Raw genomic sequence first — 13,968 nt, forward strand, 5'->3', positions numbered from 1 at the left:
CTGTAAGTTTTTGATACTGGTGTTAAGTAGTTGAAATGCATGTGAAATGTTTTAGTTATTTGCTTTACTATGCTATAATATTTTAATTATCCATATGTGTAATTAAAATGCATCTGTAACTAAGTATACTGTATGCTTATGCTATTGAAGAGTTTGATTTTGTGTTTTCTTTACTAAACTTCTTAGACCATTTGTTATATTTTTCCATGGTATTAGTAATTATATTCTTAGATTAGATATTTGAAGTGTATCAGGAACTTTTAGAATTTAGTTTTCTTCATACATATAATAAAAATCTAATTTATATCTTTTTTTTTCAGTTCAATATTTATGATTTATAGTAGTGTTTAACCCTAGATCTGGAGACTAAAGGGCTTGGAAAACATTTAAAATATACAAGTTTGATCCTGTTCTTAGGTGGCTGAAATGCATGGGGAACTTTTAGAATTCAATGAACAACTACATCGTCAGCTTGTACAGCGAGAAATTACTATACGTCGATCACGAGAAGAACTAATAGATTTACGAGGACCTGTGAGTAATTCTGTTTCAAAGATCATTATAAAGACAAGTTAACTGTGGATATTTTTCACATACTTTTTAACACTATTGCTATGGCTTTTGTATAAAATTTCTGAATTTATATATAATCTCCACACATTAGGTATTTTTACCGTAACTTATGCTATTTACGTATGTAGTTTAATATTTAAATGCTACAGTTCAATTTAAGAGGAGTGAGAAAAATTGTGCAATAACTTGTTGTATAATCATTTTTAGGGTTATTTTTTGTTACAAAGAGTTACATTTGCTGATAATGTTATCACATTATGCAGTTGTTCAGAAAATTATAAGATGCTTTCTTCTGTACAGCATATTCATGGATTGTTAAGCATACACAAAGTCTGATTGTGTACAATTTTAAGTTGTAAGTATATAGCAGTTAATTTTTTAAATCATTCACAATATAAATGATCATATGAAAGATATGAAAACTGCTTGAATATACTTAATAAATTTAATCTCAAATATAACAATGACATATGAATAGAATTATAGGTTCACATTTTGATGATCATTTTAATTTCCTCTACATTAGGTAAACTTTTAACTATAGATGGTAAGATTATAATATTTAATTAAAAAACACATATTTTTTTGGTAAGGTTTAATGTAAATACAGTTATGTAATATATGTATTATTATAGCTTCCAGAAGAAAATCAGACATCAGATGATGACATCAGTGTTACTTCTGATTATGATGCGTAAGTTTCGTACTCTCTATTTTAGGGATATAGAGTTGAATGATGTCTTAAAAATTGAACCTAACTGATATGATGTTACAATGTTTTGATAAATATTATGTTTAATTTTCACTTAAATATCAGTAACTACAATGATTAATCATTTATACTTATTACTGGTTTGTATTATTCCAACAATTGATTAAATGAAATTCTGATTATATTGATTTCTTGAAAACAACTAATAAAATTAGTGTATCTGATTATTACTATTTTTTATTATTCCAACTATCCAAATAATATATTGCTACCATACTTGTATGCTTCATCTTTATTAAGACAAATCTACTGAGGTTATCTGCCACTGACTAGAGGGAAAGCAGTTGATTAGCATGACTTGCCAACATTTTTTTTACTTTCAGTTTAAACTGCTGACTAGGTGAAAGGCAACTGGTTGTCAACTTTTGCTGCCAACGTTTTTGACTTGTATGTAACATGGTTTGAGAAATGCTACATATCTAGTTTAATTCATCAATGAAGCCATCAATTGATCAATTAGGAAATACCATCCAGCTCTATTTAGAATTGTAAAAAGTTAGGCTATATCACTTTTCAAACAAAGCTCCTTGTTATTGTATCATTAGAAAGTGACCTAATTACATACAAGTACTACTATTTGTTTATATAAAAAAACATTATTACAGTATTATCCAATTCAAATTGTTACTTGTGAATTAAATAAAATACTGACTGGTCAATTTAATATGTTTTAAATTATGGAAAGACCATCTGCCTTTTCATCAGTAATTGGTCTCACAATATTGATGTGTTAGTTACAAATAAATCAGTGCTTAGAATTACTTAAAATTACGTTTTACAAGTGGCAGTTTCAAAAGTGTAATATTCTATACTCTAGTGTTCTTTAATCACATGAGTTTTGAGATGATAAATTTTGACTTATGAAAACATATATAAAAACAAAGGTTAGTATGTTAAACTTTGTCTTTTATGTGACATATTTGTTTTATTCTATGAATGCAAAGAAAAGTAAGAAGGTTTTTAAAATATCTTCTTAGTTCAGTAAGTGCAAGAAGGAAGTTTGTAAAAGACAAACTTTCAGACACAGTTACTGAATTTTTGTGTTTATATATCGTTTCATTTGTTGTTATAAAAGTAACTAAGATGTAAAAAGCTGAAACTATTTAGATTAGATAAGAAAATTTAAATAAAAAATGTTTTGCAATACTCTACTGTAACCAGCACATTTCATGAGGCATAGTTGTAATTCAATAATTTGTTTACACAAGTCAGTCCCATGTAATAAATAGTTTTTACTTACTCTGAGAAAGAATTAAATGAAACTACAAAGAAATTGTACAAAATGAAAATTATGTTAATTTTGGCTGTAAGAGTAAGTGGTTTGTAATTTTCTTTCACAATGTACAGTCATTCTAGAAAGAAAATAAGGTATTTAAAATATTTTGTTACATGGTGGTTTTAAGGTCAGACAATGAATAACCCCATGTTCAGAGGATTAAGCAGGTTCTAAGTAACTCAAATTCTTAGTATTCCTTTGGAGTTAATTATTCATGATTTTCAAAAATACTGCATAATGGAGAACATCCCTGTACACATGCATATGTTTCCACAGTTATATTTTATGTTATAAATGTATATGTTTGATTTTTTTTTTTCACATTCGTTGTTACAGAAGTTCTCAGTTGGCAGTTTCACGACCACTGATTAATATTTGGATTCCTTCTGCATTCTTGACAGGAAGATCATCTGATGTTCACCATGTTTACCAGGTGATATACTTACATAAGTGTAAAGTGAATCATATGGTTAAAAATTGCTGTTTGATGAAGGGAAGTGGAAGCTGCTTGAAACTTTATGATCTTTGCATGCTTCAAACAGAATAAAATATGTCATGAATTGTAGTGCAATATATATTGTCAAGGAATTATATTACAATAGCTTGGAAAACTATTAGATATTGTGATGCACCAAAGAATAAATTAACAACAGAGCTGAATATTTGATTAATTTTAAGAGCATTAGTTGTGTTAAGATTTTCATACTGTTTAAGATTTGTAATTTTTAACAACTGTAAGCTGTTTAATGACCCCAAACACTCATATAACCTATGCAAAAATTACTTAACTGAGAAAGAAGCTGCTGGAGTCATTCAAATGATGCAGTGGCCCCCACAGAGCCCTAATCTCTACCTAATTAAGCAGATCTGGGATTTGATAGTTCAAAAGCTTGACAAATCAAAAGTTACTCCCAAAGACACTTTGATTAAATATGTTGCAGTAATACCTGAAAGACTTTCTGCAGTCTTAAAATCAAAAGGGGGACACACAAAATATTAACTGTATGCTAAACTCGCGCACTTTCACTGAGTTGGTATTGTCTAAATATGAAGGTTAATACAATTTTGATGTTTCACCTGTGATTTACCTTCCACTGTTCTTTGAAAGGACCATGAAATCTAGTTTTTGACTTTGTCTTAACACTTTTGCACAGTAGTGTATACTGATGTATTACAAGATGTGACTTGTATTTTGATAAATCTGATCATGTGGCAGGTATGATAATATAAAAAAAAAAGATTTTTATGAAATGTCACATTTTCTATTTCTTCCTTAAATTATATTTGTGTAGGATGGGAATTAAATTACCTTTAGTATATAAAAGAAGGCTGCATAATGAAAAAAAGTCATTTGGATCAATCAGTCTTTAATTGTAATAATTAAAATCTTTTCTCAGGTTACCTAGAAAATGAAAGAAATAAAATATATGTTTTTTGTTGGGTTTTTTTTAAATATAATGGCACCAATATTCCATGTATTTTTAGCTTCGAAAAGATTAAAACCTATAATGATGTAAAGTTGAAATTTTAGAAGATTTACTGTATCCAGTCAAATGGTCAACAAATGACCAATTATGAGTTGTTGAGATCTTCAGTTCAATTAATATTGTGTCTTAGACACATTTGATTATTTATAAGAGTTTGAAATGTTGTATGAACTAAATTTAAGACTGACATGTTGTATCAGTCATAAATGTGTAAAAATTCAAAATTTACTGAGCTATCTTGTTTTAAAAGTGAGTGGAGTCTCTTATTCCAAACAGGTTTATATTCGTATTAAAGATGAAGAATGGAACATTTATAGAAGATATGCTCAGTTCTACGGTCTTCATAAGGCTCTCAAGAGAAGGAATACTATAGTGAACTCCTTTGACTTCCCTCCAAAGAAATCTGTGGGGAATAAGGTACTTAACAATAGTTTGTGTTACTGATTTTCTTTCCTTTTTTTCTCAGAGGTATGAGTAAGTTTGATCACTCTTTAATATAAATTTGTGTGTGTGTGTGTATGCTTGGAAAGATTTTTAAAATGTGATTACTTTTTAAAAGGATCCATAATATTTTTTTTGCAAAACATTTTTGGTACAGTAGACTTTTTCAAATATTTATATAGGCCATAAATATTTATACACAGAAGAACTGTAAGAGAAAAGAAGTGATTGAAAAATATATTTATTTTCAATCAGCCAGTTTTGTACAAGTGATAAAATCTCAAATTCCAGTTCTGGAACAGACCAATTTCATTTCCTCTGGCTTCCCACCAGTACAACGGTAAGTCTATGGATTTACAATGCTAAAATCAGGGGTTCGATTCCCCTTGATGGGCTCAGCAGATAGTCCAATGTGGCTTTGCTGTAAGAAAACCATACACATACATACACATTGCCTGTGACAGAGACAAAAACATTTCCTAAATAATTTGCTTTTGTATATAGATATTAGGTATAATATTTACTTTAACAAAAAAAGTGGTGTTTGTATTTATCAAAATCTGAAACATTTGATTATTTCAATATAAAAGTAACAGGTTACTAACTATAAGGACTAACTGTCTTAGTTAAATTAACTCTCTTACAACAGGCACTTTTCTTTGTATATCACAAAATTTTACTGAGTTTAGTCCAAAATTTAATTACACTACTACTTTTTATCATGGTGTACAAATTCATTGGCATATTAACATAACTAATAATCAAACTTTTTAACTTATAAATTTTAGGTTCTTAAATTTTTAATGCCAAATTAAAAATAATCCTCAATTTCCCCTAGTATAAGAATTGTGAAATTTGCTCTATAGATATCCCTTCTTTTCTAATTTACATACAACCAACTCCAGAAATACAAAATATGTAAATTATTCATCATAACATTATCATCTTTCAATTTTATTTGGTTACAGAACTATAAAATGGAAAATCAGCCCCCTCCTGCCATGCCCCTTGTCACATCCCCTCTTTCAGAAAATTGCCAATAGTTCTGTGTGACAATTTAATATAATATTACTTATAACCAACTGAAAAAACAAAATTTTATCTATAAAATTATATATTATATCATTTACCATAATGACAAATGTCTATTTTGCTTCTTGTTCAAACTTTATTTCCACAGGAAACACATTGATGAGATTAGTTGAATTTTTAACAGCTTTTGTGGCAGCATTTAGAAAGCCAGACAAGTATTGATAGTTATAGAACATTGCTAATTTTTTGTAAGTTATTATTCTGTGTTCTTTGGTGCATTTATTTAATTAAACAAAACATTATTTAGTACGGTAGTACTATTAATATAATAAAGTAGGGTTAAGTTTCATTGACAGTTGACAGCAAAAATGGAAGAAGATTCAGGTAAGTACTATATTTCTTGTTTTTCTTGTGTATTCTCTATTTATTATTATAAAAGTAACTAAATGTAAGAATCAGGAACTTTTTAGGTTAAGTTAAGTAAAGTAAAAGTGACTCATAAATAGCCTGTTACACAGTTCATTTGGTTGATGTGAGACACATATTCACCAAGTTATTTACAACTTTTTTGGTGAGAATATTAGTGAGACATGGTTCAGAAGGCAATGAAATTTAAGAATATAAATGAATGTGTAGAGAGATATAGGATTAACAAGTGTAGATTCATGTTAAAATTTGAAGTCATTCTAGAAAGAAGTAAACTAGTATTTTTTGGTGTTTATTAAGTCAGCCAAATTGATTGACTTCATATAATGTTAAGGTAGGGAAAATAATAGATAAAATATAAAGTTGTACTGAAGAAAATGTTTGAAATTTATTTAGGAAGTTCTGGAGATCACAAAAGAGGAAATTTTTTATTTTTCAGATAAAGAAAATTATTTTTTAATCTTAGCATGGGAATAACTTTGTGCTTTAAGCAGTTAACACTTTGGCTCCATATATTCATTCAGAAATTTTTAGTAAAAATACTTCATTAAAAATTCTCCTTTTTTCTACAAATGGTTCCTAATGCTTGCTGAAAGCTTGTAAAATTTCTTTGAGCTTCAAAAAATATATTAGAAGTTATAGTAGAGAAAACTCTAAAGGTCAATTTGTGATCAGTTTTTAGGTAAAATTGATCAAAACCAAAGCAAGAGAGTTAAAGAAAAGTAAGAGCCTACCTTAGTAAATTAAATATGTTCCCCTTTTATTATTTCTTGTATTAAATATTTTGACCTTAAGGTAAAATGATCACTGCTAAAACTGGTTTTGGTCATAGTGTGGCACTGTATAACTTTCACATGTTATTTATACTGGTTAATTCTGCAGAGCTGGCATTTATATTTATAAAACTAAACCAAGACTGTTGTCATATCTTTTCTTTTATTATTTCTTGTATTAAATATTTTGACCTTAAGGTAAAATGATCACTGCTAAAACTGGTTTTGGTCATAGTGTGGCACTGTATAACTTTCACATGTTATTTATACTGGTTAATTCTGCAGAGCTGGCATTTATATTTATAAAACTAAACCAAGACTGTTGTCATATCTTTTCTTTTATTATTTCTTGTATTAAATATTTTGACCTTAAGGTAAAATGATCACTGCTAAAACTGGTTTTGGTCATAGTGTGGCACTGTATAACTTTCACATGTTATTTATACTGGTTAATTCTGCAGAGCTGGCATTTATATTTATAAAACTAAACCAAGACTGTTGTCATATCTTTTCTTTTGACAAACAAACAGTTTTTTTTTTTTAAATTAGTTGTTAAAAAAGTAAATTGTATTATGATACATTCACTTTGTACATGAAAAGTGAATACACATATCTTTGTTGTTATTCAAAATAAAATTTTTGTAGTGCTTTTGCTTGTTTTACAAATTACTGATGTCTTAGTAGTTAAGGAATACTGATTTTTGCTACTTACCAAGCCCTTAGATTTCTCAGTAGACTGTTCATATTCAGTCTATTATTTTTTTAATTATTCATGCAGGATTCAAAAGTTGTGGAAGAAAGAAGGCAAAGATTACAACATTACTTACGGTGTGTGGTGAACTGGTTCCTTCAACATAATCCTGAATTAGCTAGTAATGCAGACAGAGAAGTGTTTTTATCAATTTTACCATTTTTTGGGTATGTGTAAGGTTACTATTCATCCTTGAAAACCTAAACATTTTCAAAGTTAATTTGTAGGGCTGTAAAAGTCATGGAAATTGGAGAAAAATATAAATGCCTTGAAAAAAAATTCACGGAATACTCACTGTATAAATGTGTTATATGATTTAATAACAGTTAATAATTTCATTGAACAACTAAATTAAAATGTGTTTAACTAAACAAATAGTATTATAAAAATAAGCTCGGTGAGTATGATTTAGTCTTTAAATACAAATGAAACATTTGTGTGAAGGTTCATTTTTCTGAAGAAGTCATACAACAAAGAGTGATAAAACTGAAATGAATCTAACCAATTAAAGTAGATAAATGTTGACAATTAAGTAACAATAATAAAGGAACACTCTTTATGTAGTTTTAAAGATTTCTTGTATTGAGGACTATGCTCTAGAATAGCTTTGCATGAAATTCAACAAACAAATCTTTTATATTCATATGAAAACTACCATAAATATATATATGTGTCTCCAGCTACTTGAGTTTTTTTTATATATATAGAGAACTAACTTTAGCATGATGTACAAAATATATTATTTTTATACAGAATTTTAGTCAGGCAAATTTAATTGTCGCTAGCCTGATTATAATTTTAAACTGATTATAAACTTTGATATTATTAAACAGAATTATAAGAGAAAAAAGGAATTTATTGCAGCAAACAAGCAGACAGTCTTGATGGACAGGAAAACTCAACCAGCACCTCAAGCCCTTTTGGAAAATCTAGTTCAAAGGTTCCATCTGCTTCACCATCAAGTCAGTCTTCTCAACAACACTACAATGGATTATGAAGGACAGAAATGACTAACTGAGACATCATAAGATAGGTCAGTATAACATAAACCATAAAGTTAAAATATGGGTTCTAATTAATAATTTTAACATGAATATTTAATAATTTTTATGTGGTCAATCAATGTGACAGACCTTGTAATTAAAAATTAATCATCAGAGTTTCTGTACTATGAGTTTTAATATTATTTGTGTATCTCCATGAAATATAGCAAGCATTTAGTAAACATTACAAGTTTGGTGTAAAAAAATACAGTATTTTCATTAATTATTTTTATTACACATTTGTCTGTGAATATATGAAATCAGTGTGTTATCTGCTCCTAGTGCAAACAAAGTGATTTTCATCTAAACAGTTACCAAATTTAATTTGTTTAATCTCATAAAGAGAAAAAATCTAAGTCACCCTTTATTTATTTATTTCAAAAATAGCTGAAAATTGTAAAAGGAAACTACAGTTGTTTATCCTAAATAGTTTAATACTCATAACAGTATATAGCTGTTTATACTTAATTTTATCATTTTAATTACCTTTTAATTGCTTCCTACCAATTATCCCACCATACAAAGTTGTAAATTACTTGGCAAACACATAGCTCATCTTATTGTATTGATTGATGTAATCATGAGCTGCTTAAAAGTGTATCTCATGAAGAATTTTTATTGTTAATCTTGTTTGTTATTATCTCACCAAATTAAATATTATTAAACCTGATAAGTTCCTAATTTTTACATTTTAGCTCTATAATAAATAGAGGATACACATAAAAAACAAGAAATATCATACATGTGACCTCTTGTCTTCTTTGCTGTTTGTTGCTGATGAAATTAAGCCTACATGTAACAAGAAGATTAAACAATGCCATGTAATAAATCAACATAATAGCTACCATGTTAACTTGTGCAATTCTAGTATGCACATAGAAACTAATACTGTGCTTGCCTGTGACATTTTTCTGACCTTTGATACTAGTACATTAAATAATTTTCATCTACTTAAATAATACACCTAAGAACACAGAAGGATAATATAAAGCAAGTAGTGTCCTCTATCATAATTTATTTGGCTTTATAATTATGATATATGAGGTTGTAAGTAATTCTCTAATGTACACTCAACACTGTAAGAAAAATGTTCAAACTGAAGATGGAACAGACAATACTCTGTACTGAAAGCAACATAATATAGTGTCATTTGTTAGATTGAAACTCTGCTTTTCTATTGGCTATAAATAATATAGTATAAAATGTTGGAAAGAACTACTTACAATTTGTGAAAAAGAGGGTAAGTTTGGCACTTAGGTCTGACTTTCTACTTTATAATTCCATAAATAAATAAGATTGAAAGCTATAAAAGTTCATGATTTGCCTGAGTAACGACTATATTATAATGAGTAATTTATAGTAAATACCTTACTACTCAGAACAATGGTAAATAAATTAGAAGAGCAGGATGGCCAAGAGAGCAAACAAATGTCACAATTCTTATGGAAGATTCAGAATTCAAAAAAAAATTTTCTTCATATAATTAAGGACTTACAATTTATATTAAAATATGAGTTATTAACTACATTTTGATGACAAGTTTATTTATATACACTGATGATAAGTAATTAAATTAAATTTTGAATGTAGTTAAAGTCAGACATGCACTTTTTATAAATGAGTTAGGCATTCTTCATAATAAAATTGAAATAGAAAGCAAATTAATGGTTCAGAGTTACACCTAAAGAGAAACTTTTGGAGGGTACAAAAGAATTGAAGTAGACATGATGTAATTGGCTGGTGATTCTTGTGACATAATTGGTGGAATAAGTTATGTTTTGAGCAATGGTAGCCAATGATTACTGATCTCCAGGCTCTGTGTAGTGGTGGTTTTGTTGTATTTTGTAGTAAGATTCTTTGATTTTTCTTGTTATTTCAAGTGAATCAATTGTCCCATTCAATTTTATGTTCAGCCAACAAGATACATTCTGCCATAGCAGAATTCTGTGTTTCTTCAATCTTGTCAATTTTTTGTATTTTTACCTCAAAATGTCTTCCAGTTTCTATAGTGTAGGTGTATTTACAGAAACATGGTATTTGATGAATTACATTTTTACATTTGACATCAGGTGTTATTTGTTTACATAGTTAAAGAACAGAACTGCATATTTTTGCATGTATAGGAGGTAAATAGTTGAACATATTTTCTTTCTTTGATGTAACTGTTTGGTCTATCCTGTTGAAACATAGTATGGTTGGTAAGCACTTGGATTTCATAGAATTTTAATCAAAGATATTTTATTAGATTATTTTGTCTATAGAGTAAGGACATTCTAAGGTTGATAAGTTTTTAGGACTTTAGTGTCAGATAAAAGTAGCATCTGTGAAAGCTTTTTTTTTCCTTTCTTTTTGTGCGTGTGTGTGTGTGTCCATAAAGGAGAAAATGTTTTCTCTAATATCTTTTGTAATATTTTTGCCATAACTGACAAGAGTGGTGATCTCATAACAAAATAGTCTGTTTACTCAAAGAAAACATTACTATAGTGAGCATACATGGATTGTAGACAAACTGTGATTAGTTCTGTAATAGCTTCTATCTTCACATCAGTTCTCTATGTAAGAAAATTATCATTCAGCAACTGTTGGTTGGTGCTGTGATGGGTTTTTGCTGTTAAAACATTATTGAACAGGTCTGTGACACCAAAACCAAAGAGGACATCTAAAATGTGGGGCTCTGAATTGTTCAATAGAATGTTTGGAGTTGTGGTCATAATGTTCAGTATTACCCTGTAGTTGTGATGGGATAAGTACCTAGCTAAGTGATGGCAAGGTAAGTTTGTGGTGTCGATAAAAGGCTTGAAATGTATATCCACTGGTTTGTGTAAACTCAACTAACTAAAGACAAAAGTCTTTTGAAACTTGCACTACTTTTGTAGATTATTCATTCAAGAGTTTCTTCTCAAGTGTTACTCTGAACTAAGTAGTTATTCTTCCTATCAACTTCTTTGTCTATAAATAAGAAAAATACTCATATAATACTGGTCGTATTTACCATTAATTTAATATTTTCATTGATATATAAATTTTGATACAAGTTGTAATTACTTTGAAATTTTAAAGGATTTGTATACAATATAATTATATTACAATGATTTTTTTATTAGTTGTGATTTTACTATTGATTGAATGTTTTATGAATACTTCTGTTGATTAGTTCATGGAATGTAAAGTGTGATTTCCTAATGCTTACTTGTTTGTTATACTGTTATCTCTAGGTCCTTGTTGTGAGGAAAGAAGAGGTTGCTACATCTTGGATCTAACCTCAGATAGTTATAACCTCAGTGTTTTGTTTCTCATCTCAAATATATTAGCATACCACACCTAATTCAACAGAATACAATGAAAGTGATTCAATAATGTATCACTAAAGAATTAATACATTTAATTCTCGACAAAACTATCATGCACTGCTACCGTTGTGACATTTTATGAACAATATTATGTTTTGTGTATCAAATTGAAATTAAATAATAAAAAAATGTAGGGACATGTTTTAATATAGAAGAAATAGGGTTAAGCTTGGAAACACTGAATATTGAGATTTCTATGTAAGATTTGAAATGGCTGCTGTAATAAAACATTTCTTGTAATTTTGTTGAGATTTGTTAAAAGTAGTGTAAATATTGTTAAGTTAAATATTTGAATATATGTGAGTTTGTTGAAAATACAAAGATCTGAATAAGTATCTATGTATTTATTGAAGATTTACACAGTGATTTGTTATTAGTCAGAAATTTACAGTATGTGTGGAAAACTTCAAATGAAGTTATTCATACACTAGTGCTTGAACATTCAATAATTTCAGTTAAAAACCACTTAGCCAGTAGATTTAGGAGTAAACTTTGTTTATGTCATAAGTAATTATATGGAAGTACATTATACAAACTTTCATAACTATTAAAATCCCTACGTCTCTGTTGATCTCATTTTAAATAAACTGAATGATTGATGTTGGCTTATATGTTATCAGGACAAATATTTTTTATATATAAGTACTGGACATTTATGTCTCGTAAACAGACCAACATTGCAGTGTCCCTGTATTATAAAATGTGGTCATCTTAACACTGAAAATGCTTTTGTAAATGTGGTGAGGTATTTATTTGAAAGCAGGTCCACTGAGAGGTTGAAGAGTGTCATGTTGAAAGCAACTATTGCACCAAACAAGACACCACAAAAAAATAATTACACTAATTGAAAATATCACTAAGAGGAACTGAAATACTGTTCATTATTCTACTGTACAATAGACATCATCACAATTCTTTCCTTCAAATATTTGTTTTGTACACAAAACTAAAAAAAAACTATATATTAAAGTAAAAAAAAATGTTTTAGAATTTCATACTTGTATTTTTGCTATAGTTTATAACAAATGATAAAACTGTGTACCAATTTAATTAATTATGTGTAATCAGTAAATAATACTAAAAAGTATCTTTATCATGTGCTTTGAAGCTTGTATTGACTTTCATAAAATTAAAAACCAAAGGGTGTATGGAGATAATGAAGCATAAGTAAAATTCATAATATTGTTCACTTGATAAAAGTTATGTTACCTAAAGATCATTAATTTTTATCTTTGTTGCTATCTATGAAATGAATTGAGAATGAGTCAGATCATGCTATTGTATTGTTTAGACTATTTCATTTTGATGAAAACGGTTTCTGGTCAATTACATGTAGTATGAAGAAGACTCCACCATTTGTTTATAATTCTAGAAAATAATAAATGCACATGTAAATTTATTACATGTATTAAAAGTTAGTGAAGTCTTAGCTGTTGTTGTATCAAACATTGATAGTCATTTTCTTGATGTGAAGAGAAAATGTATAGTTCATTTAATTTTCAATATCTTGTAATGTAAAGGAAAATACCTAATAAAAACTGTGTTAGAGAAGTAAAATGTTAATTGTTATTACCAGTTTTGGTAGATATTTCACACACACATCATTATGATCCATACACAAATTTACAGCATAATGTTTAAACATTCTATTAAAATATGCTAAAATTCCATATTAAAGAACTTGCAAAATGACACTCCTCTTAAATAAAACTAAAATTTTGGAAATTGATTTTAACAACATGTGGATTGTTAATACTTAGATAAATGTCAATGTATAATGCAAACATGTCACTTGTTATCAGGAAATAATGTTTTTCTGAAAAGGGTTTATATTATTTCTGCTGTTGATTCTATGCTTGTAAACCAGTTTTAATTCCTAAAAGTTTGTGAATTTGTTGTTTTTTGGGTTCTTTTTTTTTCAGAATTTTGAAATTTTCTCATTAAAAATGTCAGACATTCACATCTTTTCCTGTCAATATGACAACCAAAGCACCAGGTCAGATCCTTAAAATAGGTTGTATCTGAAAACATCTTGCTTTTCACA

General features: G+C 28.2%; 1 protein-coding gene across 1 annotated transcript in view; it reads left to right on the top strand.

Annotated features, from left to right (window-relative positions):
- Positions 1-13,481, top strand: part of LOC143244937 (sorting nexin-29-like) — a 56,633-nt gene extending 43,152 nt beyond the window's left edge. Inside the window, exons 10-16 of the mRNA XM_076490521.1 lie at positions 418-534; positions 1,209-1,267; positions 2,958-3,054; positions 4,385-4,525; positions 7,559-7,698; positions 8,396-8,564; positions 11,790-13,481. Coding sequence (XP_076346636.1) covers positions 418-534; positions 1,209-1,267; positions 2,958-3,054; positions 4,385-4,525; positions 7,559-7,698; positions 8,396-8,528 — 687 coding nt within the window. The 3' untranslated portion in view covers positions 8,529-8,564; positions 11,790-13,481. The remainder of the gene's footprint in view (positions 1-417; positions 535-1,208; positions 1,268-2,957; positions 3,055-4,384; positions 4,526-7,558; positions 7,699-8,395; positions 8,565-11,789) is intronic.
- Positions 13,482-13,968: the final 487 nt, after the last annotated feature.

This window comes from Tachypleus tridentatus, chromosome 2 (assembly GCF_004210375.1).
Source record: "Tachypleus tridentatus isolate NWPU-2018 chromosome 2, ASM421037v1, whole genome shotgun sequence".
Lineage (NCBI taxonomy): Eukaryota > Metazoa > Arthropoda > Merostomata > Xiphosura > Limulidae > Tachypleus > Tachypleus tridentatus.